General features: G+C 40.6%; 1 protein-coding gene across 1 annotated transcript; it reads left to right on the top strand.

The window, feature by feature from the left end:
- The first annotated feature begins 8,357 nt into the window (after positions 1-8,357).
- Positions 8,358-8,759, top strand: LOC120458382 (gram-negative bacteria-binding protein 3). The gene has a single exon (XM_039646001.2). The coding sequence runs from the start codon at positions 8,372-8,374 to the stop codon at positions 8,675-8,677; it is 306 nt and encodes a 101-aa protein (XP_039501935.1). The 5' UTR covers positions 8,358-8,371; the 3' UTR covers positions 8,678-8,759.
- Positions 8,760-19,282: the final 10,523 nt, after the last annotated feature.

Genomic DNA, 19,282 nt, shown 5'->3' with positions numbered 1-19,282 from the left:
CCTTGAAACGAAACTATAAAAGATGGAAAGTTGAGATGAAGCATGCAGGTTCCATAGACGTCATATTTGCTTATTTTTGTTGCCACGCCCACTCCAACGCCCACAAGCCGGCAGATTCTGCCACGCTCACACCTGTGAGAAATATTTTGGGATTTATTTTTTTTTTCTTTTTTAATTTTATATTTTTCGTTTCCAATTTCTATCGTCATGCCAGAAAAATGTTGAAATATCTCGTTCGCACTTCCACCAGCCGAGTAACGGGTATCTGATAGTCGGGGAAGTCGACTATAGCGTTCTTTTATGTTTGTTATTACTAAACCCATTAAATGCTGTGATAATTAAAAAACGGTATATGTTGCTGACATATGCCTTTTATAACTTATAAGTTAGTAGTTCTACCCGTAATCGTAAAGTAAAACAGTATACGGGATTTGTTAATAAGTATGCAACAGTTGACACAAGCGTTTTATACCCTATTAGGTCATGTTTTCATCAGAAATATTAGTAAATATCAATAAATATCCTTCAATGTCTAAAAGTTGTTAAATTCGGACTATTTATTAAATCTTTATGGGCAATCATGTAAACTCCACTTGATTGGCCTTGTTCGTTAACTTGAAACATCTCTCTCACATATCTTTTGGCTGAGTAACTGGTATCTTACAGTCGAGACAGTCAGCTTTCCCGTGTTGTAATTTAATTACTATGGCCACCTGTTGAATTTTCACCAAGGGCATTCGGGGGTCAACCGTGTGCGCATTTTCTGAGCATCAATTGCAAGGCGGTAACTTTTCGGCGATTAACCCGATCCCGACTTGGCCCGGGGCACTTGTTTACTCAAGTTGTGCTGACATTTTATGCTGTCGCTTGCAATGTCTGTGGACAATTATCGTATATTTGCGCTGTCCATCTGTGTCGCAGAGAAAGTTATCTGGCATTGACTCCGAAATTGTATTCGACTTTTGGGTCATATATGGCTAACACGTTCGTTGGCCCGTCATAACCGAATTATCTCGAGTTATGTTCGAACGCTGAACTGTTGGCTGAGTCGTTGACACTTTCGTGCGTCTAGAATGCCACAATTGAAGGGGATTAGGGCAATGGTCAACGTATGCTTCACAATATGGCAGGCTGGGAGGCAGCTGCCTAGCTGCTTGCCCGGGTAATTTATGCGAGTTTCTTGTTTTGGCTCGTGTTACTTTTTATTTTCTGGTGCCTGCCAAGCTCATTTGCCTCAATGACAAACGGAGTTGGCAACAATTGTAAAATACATGACAAGGGTCGTGCGCATTATATTTTGTGCGGGGCAACTTTCCCGTGGAGGCGGGCTGCCACATACATAGAAGACATCTAGCCGGGCAATTTCCTTGAAGGCCCTGTCTTGGGGTTGTGAGTTATATGTGCAACTTAATTTGTTGCTGTCACACCTGTGGCTTCCGCCAATGGAAAGTGGCAAGTGGCAAGTGGCAACCTTGGCCCTGTTTGACATGAATTTATGAGCAACGCCTGCAGGTGCCTGGCTGGGCTGGCTTGGGTTGGCCATAAAAACGGTTAGCAGATTTAATAAAATATATTCGGTTAAATAAATAGATTGGCATGACAATATGTCCCAGTCCCTCGGACTTAAGAGAGTTCCTCGCTTAAGAGATGAAACCGCAGGCTGTAAGTAACTCCTGGCAACGCAGCACGTGTTGCACGGCTTTCGCTTTCATCTGCGCAGCATCTCTGCTAAAATTTCCCTCTGTTTGGCCAAAATGTTAGCGGCTTAGAAGCTTCGGGCCCTATTTCAGTGTGCGAATACCGCCCGTTGCCCAAGGACGTATCCTCGTCAGAGCGCGGGAAAAACTTAAACGGCCAAAAGGACGAGTTCATTTTGTGAAAAATAAATATTTAAGGATTTGTTTGCTTTTCTGTGGCTGGTTGTCATCAATAAAACGAATTATGTACGCATGAAAAAATCCGATTTAAAATTAACTGCCCACATGGACTGTTTATTCAAATATTAAAGACAAATATCAATAACTGACCGAGCAAATGTTGGATGGTATTGATATTTATACGGTTGAGTGATAAGTAATTCAAATAACCAAAATTAAGGATCAACTCTGTCCTCAATGAGAATTACAAACTAAAGAGCCTTGAAGGAATTCATTGATTCAAAAGGATATCCATTCTTAAATTGTATACAGAAATTGTTAAATTTCCCATCCAAAAGTAAATGTAAGTAACTGAAAAGCCGCTGGTAAACAAGTGCTCAACTCCCACAACTACGTAATCGAACTTTTTGCCATATTCAAAATCCTTTCAGCGTTTTGTTTTTTGCATTGTGCAACTTCAGTTTAAAAACTGAACGGGGCGGGCTGTCTGCCTTTGGGGCAAACAATTAGGACAACGCGAAAAAGTGCAACAAAAAGTATCCGAGATAGCAATCAATTTTTCCCCTCGTTCTGCCAACCAAAGAACACATGTCCCTCCAATAGACCACTTAATAAAGCGTCAAAATAAGCGGCCGCAGCTTGATTTATGGTCAACGCGTGTGTGAGTTTGCGGTCTGATAATGCGGTTGAGAAAAGGAATATAAAATTCTTTATATATTTTGTGGCCAGCAATTTATGGGCGCTAGCCAGAATTATTGCTATTGATTTAGAAGCGAGAAGAGGAGAATTGCCAAATCCCCTACGGTTATTGGCTGACCATAAAAGTTGGCCAATAAAGCATTTTGGCCACAAGTAACTGCCCAAATAGTGTATCGTGGAACTCGGGCATTATAGGCTAATTAAAATTCTATTGTCGAAATTGGAATTGGAATTGAATTTTCCAATTATTCGAGGCTTAGTTGCATATCAGCCAGCCCATTTGTTAAAATTATTGAAATGCACATTTCTCGGCTAAACGCCCATTTAGAGAATTTGGGGATAATGGAAGCACTGGCATCCATCAATTCATTAGTACCGTCATTAGGTGGTAAATAATATCTAAGCGAATGTTTCTGACGGCAAACAATGAGCCCCAATTTCATTCGCGGGCAAGCAATTACTCGAATTATTTCGAAATGCGGGGGTCGTTATGTGGAAAAAATTGCATTTCATTGCCGCAGAGCTACAGGGAGGGTGCATTATTAAATTGCATTTTACGAACCAAACAGCAAATGACACAGCAGCAGCAGCAAAAGCAGCATCATATTAAAAGGATTCCCCTTTTTCCTTAATTGTCATGTAAGCCGAGCTGGGTTATCTTGCAAACGGGCTGACCTTTTTTCCTTATGCGCCTGGCGAAAATTGGGTTAAAAATGCATGCATCAGAAATGGCAGAATGGCATGTATGAGAAAATTAAAATTTAAAATTGTAACCCATTCCGTTTGTACATACATTACGTGCGCTTGCAGCTACAATGTTTTCTCTGAATGTTTACCGAATGAAATTCACACAAAAGCTAGCTCTTTACAAATATTTTCGCACTAGAGGTGCAGCTGGTCGCCATTTTTCCACTCATTCATTGGTGTCCAAACAAAAGAGAGCCATCGGCACTCTGAACACTCTTCCCGGCCATTTTTCCAGCTTTTCCGCCTCCCCCTCCCCGCCATACTCCGCCCTTCCCCCACATTAGAACGCTACTTTCAGCGCCAACGCATTTGCATCGAGTGGTGAAACAATCTTGCAGCTGCTGCTCGTGAAACTTACAGGAGCTGCCGACAGGAACTTTCGCAGACTCGTCGTTATCCTCACGAAGTTTCACGTTTATTCCCTGTACGTGCGAAGTGGCGACCGGCAGGACTGCACATCATTGTCAGCCAATGATTCCGTATGCAGGAGCCAAGCCATTTCCGGACTCCTCCACGTGTGCTGATGCCTAGCGGGAAACTTTTAGAGCATTTATGCATTTGCATAAACAGTTCGATAGCGTTTTGGCAGACTAAGGGTGGTGCCAACAATCTTGAGCTGCTCTCACGAACTTTGAAATTCTAATTAACACTAAGTCGTTGCAAATTTTAAATTAATTTTAACATATATTATTTTGTATATAATTATATTTATTATATGAATATACCATGCATTCTTTTTGTATTTTTTCAATTTAATACTAGGAGATGTTGTTTATCCAAACCAAACCAGGTAGACCCGCTGAGAAGCTCACGATACCAGTGGTGCAGGGTATTCCATACCATACATAATATGGTCTTATCCCTCTGATATTTTAATAAATTCGCGATAATGTGCAAACTTTTTGTCTGCAAAATTGTGTGAGTTTTTCACGGAACCGCTAATTTTGCGTTCCCATCTCGCGATGAGCACTTCTGCTGAGTGCCGCTGCCATTACGGTTTATTAGATGCAGGCGTGGCGCTCCGTGGAGCCGGAGCGGAGTGGGTTGTCCGTGGAGCAGCTCGTCGCATGCTACAGGCATTCCGGTAGAATTTTGTAAGCTGTGGATGTGCAGGCGGCGCCAACGACCGTGACAACGACGTGCACACGTCACCAATTATGCCCACTACGCCAAGGGGGCGTGGTCCGGGCCAGAAGTGGCTTTTGGCCTTGCCAAGGACGGCTTCGTCTTCGCATTGTTTCGCTCTGCTCGGCTCAGCAGCTCCCCTTGCACTTTTTTTATAAACATGTCATTGTCGGTCCCGGGATCTTCATTTAAAATTCAATGGCGTATGCGAACTGCGTGATTTTAGCCCTCCGCCGCATTCCGTGCCTCCATGCCGCGAATTCCAATCACGGTAGAGCAGGAGCTGGAGCAGCAGGAGCAGTTGGAGGAGTAGGAGGAGCAGGAGTGCCCCGCCCAACGTGTCGGCGAAACATCGCAAATATTTGCATTTTCCGTGGTTGAAGAAAATTTGTCGCGCGAAATTCAAAAGAGATCTCCTGTCGAATTCACAACAGCAAATCTCGCAATTAGTGACATCGCGGGTGGCAGATACGCGCTGCAAGAAGGATATTGCTTTTATCGCATGGGTCCTGGAATTTACCACGCTGTCAGCGGTACATTCAAATAGGTTTTAGGTTCAGGTATTTGTTGGATCAGATATTGACAATACCTTTTTCCGGAGTTTTACCAGTTTTCTGTTCCCCTATTTTTTGGCTTAACTATATGCTATATATTACCGCTGTTCTTCCCCATGGAGTATTTCTTGTTTGCTTTCTTTATCGCAAGCGCAATTCATCCATTTTTTAAGCAATGTCATTCGGGAAACTAACAGAATCTCTTTTCTGTGAAATGAAATTCATAAACATATACATCACAATTACAAGTACTCTTAAGAAAATAGTGTTCTTTGAATTCAAATTATCTAATATAGAGTTCTTGATATATATCATTTTATTATCATTAATTCTTATGAACAAAGTAAGAATGCGCCTTCGAGGAAATGAGGGAATATAAGTGCAGCCCACTTACCCACATACGTGTATGCCACTTCATCCAAGTTTTCATCATTTCGTTTAGGACTCGAGGGTTCTTTCGCTCGTTAGTCGTGTGTAGAGAAGCACTTCCAGAAATATCCATCTCCTGAATAAACGTTTATCTCCTGATAAATGCCCGTCTGCTCGGAAGAACCATGGAAAACTTTCGCTGTTATGTGGAGGGAAAAACTCTTGAGCTTCTCTTGCGCACACTTTTTATGCCTCGATTGACTTAAAGTCCAGTGTCGAGTGCCGGCATTTTACAAGGCTTAACCCACCTGCCCCATCCGCATCCGCATCCCCACCAGCATCTCCAATCCGCTGCTGATGTTGCAGTTTTCCGTGCTGCGCCCAGTAGGCCATTTGGCCGGACTTCAAGTGGCTGCTTCTGGCCATTGTTGTCCGCTGTTTTAACTGTTGCATTGTGGCCAGGCCATTTAATTTGACGATGTCTGCCGGCCAGTGGCAATATTGTTAGTTTACTGTTATTGCCGCGACTGATTCAATGACTGCGACATTATAATGCAGTGTAGTTTAATTGTTTCGATTTGCATTCAAAGCAAATGAAATATTTTGTTTTAATTTACAAAATTAATTAAACGTGCCATCTGTTTATGCGCGATAATACAATAATTTACAGTCAACGTGGTTTGCATGGTAATTTACAAAATTCACGAAACTAAATCACGCGAGCACATACACACACTGCGCGTTAAACGATTTCATGATTTCGCCCATAAAATTTACGCCTTTTGTTATTAAACTTTAAGCTGTCCAAAAGCCAATCAAAAGTGTGTAAAACTTCTAAGGCCCACTCACCCCGCACGTAATTCTCACGCACACAAGTATGCAATAAATTTGGCAGCGTTTTACGACTGCTCATCGATTTGCTGAGTAAAGAAGCTAGAGGGTTTGAAGAAAGTGGGCGAAAAAGCAAACACCAACGGCAGGTACCTTTCTGCTAAGGGAAATGGAAAAGGGACGGCTGTGGGCACCGCACAAAAAACTTTAATTTTATTGCATTGCCATGGGTATTATTGGGGTTTAGGTTTGATGTCGAATTGAAGATGGAAACAGCAAGCAAGACTTTCGGCTGTTGCCCTCCTAGTTGAAGGGGGCCAACAGTGTTTCCCTTTTTCGGTAGCCACAAAAAGCATAGACTTCATAAACTTCATATTCATTATTTTTTTTTGGTTCTCGCAACGAATCACTTAAAGACGTTTCCTGTTTCAACTTCAGGGTTACTTTAAGCTAATTCTTATTCGGAATAGAAATAATTATTGTAAAAATTGTATTTAAAAATTGTTTGAAAAATATGTTACTTGAGGTGATTTCCGTAATATAAAAGATTTCAGAGAGAGCGTGCCACAGTGGCCATTAAGTCATGATCAATTTGAACTGTAAGTCGGTGTGCTTTAATGCCAGAAACTTACATTTATTCGCATAGTTTTAGCCATTTTCTGCGCCAAAAGCGTTTGGCTATCGGAGGGCGTTAAATCTAGCACATAATAAGGTTCTGGCAGCAGAGGCGAGGATCCAGGATATGCGGATGCGGATCTGTGGACTGGGAATTGGTTCAATTCCGGGCTTGCCTTTTAGCGCAACGTAATAAAACAGCATAAAAATGTTGAGCATGTGGCGCTTATTTATAGTGTATGGCTGGCAAATGTAGTTTGTGCCTGGCGGGGGAATCCCCCGCTAAATCTCCGGGTGGAACCTCAACCACGCCCCCGGAAAGGCTGCCTGTTCAAACATTTTTTTATGTGTTTTATACAAATGCCTTGTCTTTGTGGGCTTCACTGAGCATAGGGAGCGCATACGCAACATTTGAGTGGCGCCACACAACAAGAGATTCCAATGAGAACGACAGCAGGAATGGCCGTAATGAAGACTATCAGATGGCCATAAGGATCGGGGGAGGCCATTGTGGCCTTTGTTCTGCCTTCAATGGGAGTTGGCTGTGTGCTTTCCGCGTCTATTCTCTTCTTTTTATTTTTATTTATATTTTTCTTGTTATTTTTATTTCGAGCGGTTTCTGGTTTAAAGCCAAATAAAGTCAGCTGCCATTAGCCAAGTCAGGGTGGACACATGCACTAAGCAAAATTAATTAACAGATCCTGTTACTTGACCCAGATCTCTGCTCCTCGCTTGATTTGCTTTACTTAATTAATCAGCAGTCAAGTGTGACTGCCGAATGAAGTGAGCCGGGATGTGATGCTTCCAGAAGCTGCTGACGCTGTCAGGAGCAACGGAATGGCATGACAATATTTTCCAATTAGGCGTGAGGCTTATTTAGCCGGCTCTTCGGGTGCATTTGTGTGTGAAATTATCGCGTGCAGTAGTAAATAATCTGTGGCAAACAATGAGATTCCAGAGAAAAATGGCCCCCAAACTATCTTAACCTCCTTGACGTGTCCTAAATGCTTTCTGGAACTGTTAGTCATCTGAGCCCCACAACAAAGAAACTAAATAGATACAGTAAACAACACGTTATCCCGTAGAGTGGGTACCAACATTCACTGATGGGCAGTATACAATTAAACTACCTTTTTGCGAATTAATCTATTCATGCCATATTAGTTCAAACGATACCTTGCAGCAACTATGGTTATAATTACGAAGGACAAAGACCTAATTTAACTTAGTTATAAATAGTATTAAATAGTAAACGGCATAGCCTATGGAATGATTATATATATCGTATGAAGCGGACAAATATTACTTACTTACCTTTTTGCAAATTTTGGGCAATGCAATCGGTCATTAGATTGCGATCGACCACAGGTTGCTTCTAACCAAAACAAAATTGCCAGTAACAAATGCATTGGCTTGATGACTCAGACTAGCCAATGATATATTTTAGTGTTGACTTTTCCTATCTCTAGAGAAGGGAACACTTTCATTCACATATTTACAATGATAATATTGCTCATTCAAACAGAGAATTGCTTGTTGCGTTTAGTTTGCAATATGATGTCTGATTATCAAGTTCCAACAGCTCGCGTAACCTCTTCAGAACGACGGGGTTTTGAAGTATCTATAGACGATGAGCCGGGAATATCACTGTTCGCATTCCACGGCAGTCTGAACAAACGAATTGCTGATCTAAATGATCAGACCTGGGCGGCAGATATCATTGGGAAGGATAAAGATGGCCGATGGACGTACACCAATCGAGATGTGGAGCTAAAAGACGGGGACGTAATTTACTACTGGACTACAGTGCGTTATAATGGTCGAGACTATCACCGGATGAACCAGAGTGCCGGTTTCTAAAAAACACGGATTTATGGGAGGATTGTTGTGGATATTCCCGTAGAATTTGTAATAATAAACTAAGCGGCTTGCAAAAACTCCAGAGATACTCTTTTTATATACTGAGATTAGATTTTCGCAGAATGATATGTAACTGTGCACTGCTGACAGTTTCTCTGCAGTTCTGAGACTGTTGTATTTACATGAAATAAAAATCACAGAAAGCGAGCGAAAGATTTATGTCCCATCAGAAACGCTGAAGGAAGTGAAAAAAGAGACAAATGAAAATTCCATAAACAAGCAACCACTTGAGAAAGAGGACAAAGGAAAAGAAAAATAGCTGCAAGAAAAAGTTATATTTTTACGGTAAATAACTTTGCCCAGAGCTGAAATTACAAAATTTTCGCCGCGCGAAGGGAACAATGAAATTGCGCATTCGCCATGTGGGATTGCAGGGTGCACAGTTCAAAAAGAAAGACAGACGGAGGCAGTTTTTTCCGAATGAAACCGGATGAAAAGAGTTACGAGCAGTAGTTGCTTTCACAATATTTTCTATACAACATTTTATGAAAATTGATGTAATTATATACTATTTGCCGACCTGCTGTCGGAATTACTGTACAACTTAAGTTTTCTCCCAGCTTTTCCCCATTTGACCGCTTTTGGAAACCTTCAGAAAATATGATTCACAAATTGAATATAATTTTGGTCGACAGGCTCGTGATACAATAAACATGCGTAAATAAGCTGATTACACGCATATTTGCATTTATACAGCTCCATTTCGGCCACGTATAATCGCAAAGAAATGTATTCAAATTTTATCATATTTTAGTTCAACTTTTTCTCCGCACTTTCATTCTTATGATTGCTTTTTATTCCCCGCACCTCCGAAAATTGTGTTTGATATCAGCCCGAGGGCGCAGCAAAAATGAAATTTTCGCCGCAGGTGTAATATTTCTTCATTGTATGATTTAAATTTGGTTCGTGGATGTTGGAAGTCGTGCGGAAATAAGTTGAAAAAGGGAAGATGGGTGACCTTTAACACGATTTCATTGTCGCTCGCCAGACTTTGGTTATTTGCATATAGCCTGGTCGTTCAAATCACATTTGAATAACGAAGTGGCTTTTTAACATCTGCATATTAGCGTAATCCCAATCGCGGAAAATAAAATAGTTAAACTTGAACTATTTAAGAGTAAAAGAGTAAAAGGGTATACTAGATTCGTTGAAAAGTATGTAACAGGCAGAAGGAAGCGTTTCCGACCATATGAAGTATATATATTCTTGATCAGGATCAATAGCCGAGTCGATTTGGCCATTTCAGTCTGTCCGTCCGTCTGTCTGTCCGTATGAACGTCGCGATCTCAGGAACTACAAAAAGCTAGAAAGTTGAGATTAGGCATACAGACTCCAGGGACAGATGCAGCGCAAGTTTGTCGATTCATGCTGCCACGCCCACTCTAACGCCCAGAAACCGGCAAAAACTGTCAGTGTTGAAGACTCTCTCTTGGCACTTTCACTATCTGTGTAACGGGTATCAGATAGTCGGGAAACTTGACTATAGCGTTCTCTCTTGTTTTTTTTGAGTGTTCGTAGGAAATAGCTTGATTAATTTAAGCACTTTAAAACCAAATCCTGGCAAAGTTCATAGCCGAGTCTTATGTATTTGCATAATATGTTTCTGCACCGAAAAATCGCGGTCAAAGACTTGAGCTTATTACCATTTGTTTGGACTAACGGCAAGGCGAAAACCAATTCAGTTTGGGGAAAAGCTCGGCTGAAGGACAAGGTTAAAGAAACTATGTCTGCAGACAAACTTCGTTTAAAAGTTAAACGAGTCAACCAAGTCACAGACGGCTAAGGAGCAAAGAGAAAAATAAAGAAAGAAATGCCAAAAGTCGTGTATGGCATGCAAAAAACTTTCACTATGAACTCAGCGGCAGACAAATAAGACAGTTTCCGAACCTCTGGGGGATGGATGACGCTGGTTGGGTGAAATATCTGGGAGCCCTGCGGAGCATGTAAATTTCCTTTAAGCTGGATTTTATTAAATTGTTTGTGTCGCTTTTAGCATTACGAGAATTTTATTTGCGTGACGATTTGCATGATCTATGAGCCCGTTGATGTTTAAAAGTGTTTAAGCATCTTACTCCCGTTCTAATCCTTCCATTTGGCGAGGGGAATCCACGTCAATTGCTCTGCAATAGAGTCGTAGTAGAGTCGTCCCTAATTTCGGCCGAATATAGTGCGTCAGATGGGGCCACGTACTGAACTAACTGAACTCGAACTGAATGTAGACGGCATCAACATGTCATCTGGGCAGAGCCGCACGTTTGAGTCAAGTGCGTGATGAGCTTTGCCCATTTTTGGATCCAACTTGCAAAAGGATTCTGATTCCACTTCTGCACACAGCCAGGGGGTGTCATAAATCTCGGCAGGAATTGCATTTGTGAGTGGGCCGCCTCTTTTGTGGTCAGCGAGCTGGATCCGGGTGCTCTGATTCAAAGGGCACCTTTGTCATGTGTCATATTTTGCTTTCCACGAGTGGGACTGAGATCTACGACCACTACGAGTATGTGCCGTACGCTTTGGGGCTTCTGTTGGAGCCCCTTAGCGCCAAATGCCAAAAGGGTTAAGTCGTGAAAGGCTTCAAAGCTTTTTATTTGTTGGTTCTTGGCATTTAACAGCTTAAGACAATTACAACTGCCAGCTCTGCACAAGGAAAAATGTCAATTTATTTTTGTTACAACAACTTGCCATTTGTAACGATGCCAAATAAGTGTCGTGTTTATCTATTCACTTAATTAATTAATAAAATAATATATTATTATTTTATAGTTTAAGGGCATGTAAATTCCTTTTTGCATCGATTGACCCAATAATCTGATGCCAAGCTCATTTTTAATTACATTTTCGTAAGCACTCGAAAACTTGCATACACAACGAAAGCAAAATATCTCTTAGTGTAGTATTTGGGTTGTATAGCAGATCCCGCATTTACATGCAAATCATTTAGCTGCCAGGCTGATAAATTAAATGCATACGCGACGAGCTAGGCAGGCAGGCATGGGAAAACAATTTAGATGATTATTTGCCAAAAATTACATTAGCCACAAAATAAACCACTTATGGATAAAGCCGAGGAAAATGGCCCACATAGTCCGAAATGAAATCCTTGTGCGTAAATTACGTAGAGTTCCGGCAACTTAATTTATGTTTGCATGGCGACATGCAGACAAATATTTCCCAATCGCATTTACTTGGGGCGAGCCTACTAGTTCGGCAAACGTTAAGCCAGGCATACAAATTGGGCGCATAAATTGTGGCACTCTGACAGGTTAAGGGTCATGATTGCAATTCAGGTAAATAAGAGGGCTACTTACGATAACAAGAATATTTTATTTATTTATTATCAGGATTCGAAATAATTTAAATGGCCTCAACAAATTAAAGCAAATTAAACTAAGCTACGCCATAGAATATTACATTTATATTTCGTTTAACATCAATCTTCCCCTTTACATTTGACTTCCATATACTTACTATCTTGTTTATTTGGGAATTTACTATCATATTTGGGAAATGAGAAGGTATTAATGGTATTGGGAATAGGAAGTTCAGTTGCGATTAAGGAAGAATCAATGTTTAAACCATGCATATGTACATTGATGAAACATTTTACCGTATCTAATTTAAATAAAATCATCTTAGTTTTCTATTTATAGGAATAGCTTATAATATAGCTAATATTACTACTACCTATTACTGTTTTCGCCATTTCGTTGAATGCTTCACTTTTAGCTTAGGGGTTGTATCCTTCATTCCAGAATTCAAATGTAGGAGACGAGCACCTAGCAACTAATGACCTATTGCGGTCGCGGAAGAGTAGTAAACTGCAAACTGTTGCAAGTTTTCATTAGAGGTGAAATCAGGTAGCACTCCCATCCCTTGTTGCTGATAAAGTGCATAATTATAGCTCTGAATTGTCTTGCATTTGCCGGGAAGGGCATAATAAAGAAGAACAAATGTAATCGCAACAACTAAGCAAAGACTTTGCAACTTTTGTCCCTTGGCACTGCACAAAAGCCGTACAAAGTTGTTTCTCATTTAAACAAGCCACAATCGACTGCCGTTGAGAGGATTACAGTCGCATAAAATGCACAAATGGCATTTGCAATGGCAACAAAATATCAGCCAAACGTCGAAAAAGCTGTGAAAATAACACAGAAAATAAATGAGCTTGCTCCACAATTGCATTCAAATATATTTTTTGATGGGGAAACCAAACATAGTCGCTTAGTACTCATAACCTGCCTCCTCTTTCTCCATAAGGCAGGCCAAGTCGTTAATTCTGTGCAGTGCAGTGATGAAATCTCCCTCACAATGTTGAGTTTAATTTTCCGGCACGTGAGCTGTTAATTAGGTGACATTATGGGATACTAGGGCTGCAAATTGTAGTGACCCTCCAACGATTTGCAGCTTTAATTCATTCATTTTATTGCCGCTTTTCTTTTCACCTGGAAAGTAATGGACCTGAAACTCCGAAAAGAAATGGGTAAGGTCGAAAGACGTCGTATTTTCACAATTTTATGCCGCATAATTAAAACTCAATTCATTTGCAGGCTTTCTCGAGGCTCTTTTCCGCTTACTTATGTCATTTACCCGGCTACCACCCCAAAAATGCTGGCTATTTTCGATTAAGTTGTGTCCTTTGCTGTTTGTCCTTTGGTTTATTGCTATGACAACGCGGTGGCTACTTGATCTCCATAAATTGCCCCGCCCCACGACTTTAATTAGTTTTTCATGGTTAGGGCTCTGATTTAAAAGCAATTAAATTGCTAGAACCATTCACCGCATCGCCACTTTTAAAGTCCTCAGTCCTATTTTTACCCATTGCCCTTTGGGTGGAAACTCGTAATAAACATTAATATCTCAACAATTTTAAATAAAATGTATAGCTAACGTTAATAACTCATGTAATTTACACATATTTTACTTGATTGTTACTATATTGTTATAAAATAGTATTCTAGATTCGTTGAAAGTATGTAACAGGTGGAAGAAGCGAAAGGAACCGACCAAATAAAGTATATATATTCTTGATCAGGTTGACTAGTCGATTCGATCTAGCCTTGTCCGTATGCCTGTCCGTCTCTCTGTCCGTCCGTATGAACGTCGAGGTCTCAGAAACTATAAACGTTAGAACGTAGGAGTTAGTAACGCCCAAAAGCTGTCGCGCAAATTTAAGGAAAAAAAATGTTTATGGTTTTCATTTTATTAATTGTCTTGCCAATTTATATTGATATACAATAAACATTTTGTCCACGCCCCTTCTAACGCCCACGAACCGCACAAAACCGCTCTATTGAATGATACATTTGTTTAATTATATTCTTTTCCCAAATTTCTATAGATAGGCTAGAAAAATGTTGAAAAGTCTCGTTTATGATTTTCATTTTATTAATTCTCTTGCCAATTTATATTGATATACAATCAACATTTTGTCCACGCCCCTTCTAACGCCCACAAACCGCACAAAACCGCTTTATTGAAAGATACATTTTTTAAATTATATTCTTTTCCCCAATTTCTATAGATAGGCTATGTTGAAAATGTTGAAAAGTCTCGTTAGCACTTCCACTAGCTGAGCAAGAGGTATTGCTATTCTGAATTCTGTTTTGCTCAAAAGAATTTGTATCAAATACAGAGTTGACAATCTCCAGAGATGCACAACCAAAGTCAATAAAAAGTATAAACATTTTTTTCTGCTTAAAAGAAAATAGGGCTTATATAGTAAATAACTTACTTCCAAAAATGATTTAAAAATAATATAACACTAATTAAAACGTATTAACTTGAACATTGCCACTTTATTGATGCACAACTTTAATGCCACTCAAAAAAAGTGTGTTTTTGACACAACTTCCGGTAACTTTATAAATATTTTTTAATTTAAGCCTCGCCAACAATTATATTTAAACTTAAACGTTTGTATATACAGGAAATATATAAATATAATGCCCAGTGTTGTATTCCTATGCCTCAGAGCTTATTGTTAGCTCTTGTACTTGTGTTGCCTTTTCTCAGTTTTTGCTATTTGTGTAGGAATGCAGGAGTTGTTGAGTCGATGTTGTTTTCTTGTAATTATACCCCGTTTTTGCAGGCTATTCGGCATTGCATTTTTAAAATTGCCAAAGAAAAACGCATAGACCGAATGCCTTCTTGTTGCCGTAAACATTTTGTCCCGACATCAGGAAAAAACATCAGCTTTCGACAATATGTTGACACATATTTTTGTAGCAGCCTGCCGTCGGCAGAAAGTTTCCGGGATGCAAGCCGATGTGGCACAGTGTGCCGCAGTTGGGGCGCCTATGCTCAGGGACGGGGTCAGGGTCCCCTTTCAAAGCAGTCCCTTCAGAGCATCTCAGCACTTGTTAGTGGCCATGCAGTGCGGTTTATGCAGTCAACCATTGCGAGCTTGCTCCCGAATTGCATGCCATATTTGCCTTCCACTTTGACATATGCAAATATTTCCCTTGCCTTCGGTTTGGTCTTGCTTTGGCTTTGGCTTTGGCTTTGCTTTCGCTCCGTTGGCTCTTTGGACGAGTATGAATTGTCTGCTGTTTTCTCCGATTTGCAGCTTGTCTCATTTTCATCAGACTGCCACATCGTCCCCATATCTCAAGTCCGCACCATCATATCTCGCGCTTTAATGCGTCACTTAAAGTCGGCAAGCGCGCTGGCTCCCACTGAGAACTCTGTTTATGGGATGCAATAAATCCGCGGCTCATTGCCATCGCTTTGCTACGCTTTGGTGCAACGCTAGACATCCCCAGTACAGTGGTACCACTTTATCTCGGAAAAATATATTAATTTTAAAGTGGGTTTTATGATAAAGTGCATATTAAACTTGCATACAAAAAAGACCGAGCTTTACTGCTTCTACGAAAGCGAACAAAGTTGCAGATAATTTTTATAAAACTTTTTAATTTGGTAATAGACCAATATGTTAGAGGAACAAATTTATGATTGACCAAAGTATAAGTTTTCATTGAATTCATAGATTGAACATGATTTTGAGATATTCCGCGGCTTGTCCCTTAATTAATTGGTCCGATCAAGTTAATGCTTTAGGTTCATTTTTAAAGCCTTTAAAACTTATATAGAAAATAATACAATAAATAACGTAACTCGAAATACTAAGGAAAACGTTATTAAACTTCGTTGAAGCTGAATCTTATATATACATATATAGAAATATATTCAAAGGACTTACATTATCACAGAAAAGTTAGCAAACTGAAAGTTTCTTTTGAATTTTTGGCCAGGTATTTACATGCAGCTAGCCACTCAAAGCCTTTGTAAATTGAACTTTAAGTGTGCAGCAACTGAAGTTCGACTGTTTTTAAACTGTTTTAAAACGGCTCGGCAAGTTTTTGTGGTTTCAATTTGTGGAAGTTGGCCACAGGCCACAGGAAAACCCCGGGAGTGTGCAGTGGAGAGAATGATTTACTCGGTGTTGCAAGGAACTTAAGTGAATACTTCGGCCAGCAGGATTCATCTGAGATTACGTTGCACTGGGAACGAACCTAAATGCTGCCAATTGGTAGAAGTTCGGTTATTAGTTTTCTTTCTCTTTTTGAGTTGTTGCGTACAAATAAACGACTAGCAGTAGCCCAGAAAAGCATGGATGCCAATAAAAGTTAAGGGATGAACAATAAATTTTTCATTTCTTTTTATCGGAAGGCCGATACCCTCGTGGAAAATATGTTTGCCACATAAGCTTGTTTTTGCGGCTATCGCTGTCTTAATGGCTATTGGTTCGACGTTTAGCTCATTTATCATGATTTGGTTTAAAGAAGTGCTGCCAGCTGCAAGCCGAAATCAATTGATGCTTGTTTGCAACTGTGTTATTCTTGTGGTGTCTTCTTATATTTTCGTTGATGGATTTTCGTCGCGGGACCAATACAAAATGGCCGATTGCAAAGTAAAAAAAAAAACTGCGCCTAACTGACAAATGACAAAGTGCCAAACCTTCCCGAAATGACAAATGGAGACATAAGATTTAAAGAGCACGAGTGGTGCAGCTTTATTTGAGCACACTTTACGACTGGCAATGCTACCAATTAACGAAAGTAGAGCACTTTTTAGCGCATTTGTTCAACTTTACATCGTTTCGCTTTGTTAACCCTGCAAACTACGTTGCCATCGCCATCCGCAAAGCCTTTTCATGTTAGCACAGTGTAACACGATTGCCCCCAGCGGAGAAAGTCAAGCAGTCGCAAAACGAAAATGATTGCACTTTCCCCTTATTCTCCCTGCCGGCCATACAATATGGCCCAATACTGGCGCATTGAACAAATGTAGGAAAGCTATTGGTGTTACTGCATTTGGAATTTACGGACCGTGAACACAGCTCGGCGGTCGCCAGCTCGGTTGTTTTTTAAAATGCTCGCAACAAAGCATTGCTTTAAAACTGACCAGGTTTTTGGATCAAGGGGTGAACTTTCGAACCGTCCTTGACGTTCCAAGGTGGCCGCAATCCCATGCAGCCTATTGGAGTAATTTATTATACATCGGGTTGGTTTATTTCTATGCCCGTTACATGCTGAGATTTCAAAAGATTGCCACGCCCACAACCAGCAAACCTGTCTAGCCCCGTATTTGAAAAATGTTTTGATTTTTTCCCATTTATTTATTTGACTTGCCCATTGGTACGGATGTGTCTAGAACATTATTGACATGCCCGTTCTTATGCCCGTTTAAATTACAAAACTCTGTAGAGGAATGGTGGACACTTTTTCTGTCTGATGGGTTGTAAAACCAATTATCTAGCAAAACCCCAAAGAAGTTAGATTCACAACGTTTCACAAGTTTTCTAAAATTTAAATTCTAAGGCGTAGTACTGCCACTGACATCAGAGAGTCGTGAGCGCTAGGTGGCGCTCGTGTGCAAACTCAGAGACATACGCACTGCTGCTTACATTATATCTATCCCCTTCACCGTTTCCTTAGTTAAGTAGTAGGTATGTGATAGGTGCAGAATTCTTTGGTTTTAATTGGTAATTGCAATAAGTAAGTAAGTCAGATAGATTTAAGGACAAATTCCTTACATATGATAACTTAAGAAGATACTTTGGTATTATAAATTTCCCAGTTTGCAGCTGAATTTATAAAGACACCATATATGCACACATCGGAAAGATTTAATTTTCCCTTCCTTGGACGTTGCCATCGAGTGTAAAACGTTTGCAATCAACCACTAACCGCAATGTGTATAGTGCAACAATTTTTTACTGCTAGAAAAGCTTGAATTTTCCGTAACGTGACAGTTTGTTCACTTTTAAACGAAAACCAACATTCAGCCGGCATCCCGAAGCGTCGAACTCTGTGGCTTGGTGCCTGGTTTTCGGGACGATGTTCACATATTCGTTCAGAGCCTGACAAAGCATTCGGCCAGCAGTTCAAAAGTCAGCCATTATTTTCGCTTTTTACAGCTCGCAACAGCTCAGCAATTTGTCAGGCTAACGCGTCGCCAATTGACGCCATTTTTTTATGATGCCCCGTTTTTATGCTGCCCTTTTGGGTGGGCATACTGGCCTGGATATGTCCATAGATACGGGTAAGGGTGGAGGTGTATGTGTATGTGTGTTGATATGGACGGGTATGAGGAGCAGCTGGTGCCGAAATGGAATGCCAGCTTGGCAGAATGTAATCGGACAATGGCAACTTGCCAGCAGCGGAAAAAAAGGGGAATAAGGATCAAGGGTTCTGTTCAGTCAATCAGCAGAGCCGACCAAAGCGGAAGCTTATCTCAAAAGCACTAAGCAGTAAGGAGCAGCAGTTAGCAGAAGCAGTAAGCAGTCGGCAAGCAGTGAAATGCCATCCGGAGCCCATTTGCATGCCAACGTATTGGAGGGCAGGCTAGCATGAAAATAATTTTCCCGGCATGTCAGGCGACGTGCCGATAAATGTCAAAACATGCCAATATGCGAATATATATTTTCATATTATACATCGCTATCTTATCCCATTTTTTGTCCGCCTTCCTGCCTTTATATTTTTCTTTTTTGTCTGGAAGGGCGGGGGCGCTGCACACAAAAGTGTCACACATGAGCGCCCGAGCGACTGCATTCGACATTCGAAAGCTGAATGGCAGGCAGCATTCATGCTCGTTATATATGCCAGTTTATGTCTGGATTCTTGAAAACCCGGCTAACAAGCACCTAGCTCACAAATCCTATTCAAAAGACACTTCGCAGAACTACGCGCTTGCAGGGCTTTGGACCAGAAACGCGATTTACATTTCTTAAATCGGCCTAATGGCAGTCGGAAATGTGCCTGCTTAAGGCTTTTAATTTAATTTGTTTTCCCGCACCGATGCAATTAATTTGTATCCTTATCGCTGCAAAGCCTTGCCGGTGCTTGAGTCGCCTTCCTAATTGAATTGGAAAGTCAGAATGTGCAGAAGGTTACGACCTTTTACCCGCCATAAATTATAAATCAATGGAAAAAAAGCCATTCGAAAACCCACACGAGCGGTATGCTGCATATTTGATGGGAGTAGATTTTGTCAATTGTTCACTTCTTAAGAGTGCACAAGGTGAAGTGGGGCACTTCTGGC

The sequence above is a fragment of the Drosophila santomea genome, chromosome 2L (genome assembly GCF_016746245.2).
Source record: "Drosophila santomea strain STO CAGO 1482 chromosome 2L, Prin_Dsan_1.1, whole genome shotgun sequence".
Classification (NCBI taxonomy): domain Eukaryota; kingdom Metazoa; phylum Arthropoda; class Insecta; order Diptera; family Drosophilidae; genus Drosophila; species Drosophila santomea.
This window is presented reverse-complemented; position numbering and strand designations above follow the sequence as displayed.

Excerpts from the sequence above, each read along its gene's own strand:
- LOC120458382 (XM_039646001.2), top strand. The coding sequence starts at position 8,372 with ATGATGTCTGATTATCAAGTTCCAACAGCTCGCGTAACCTCTTCAGAA.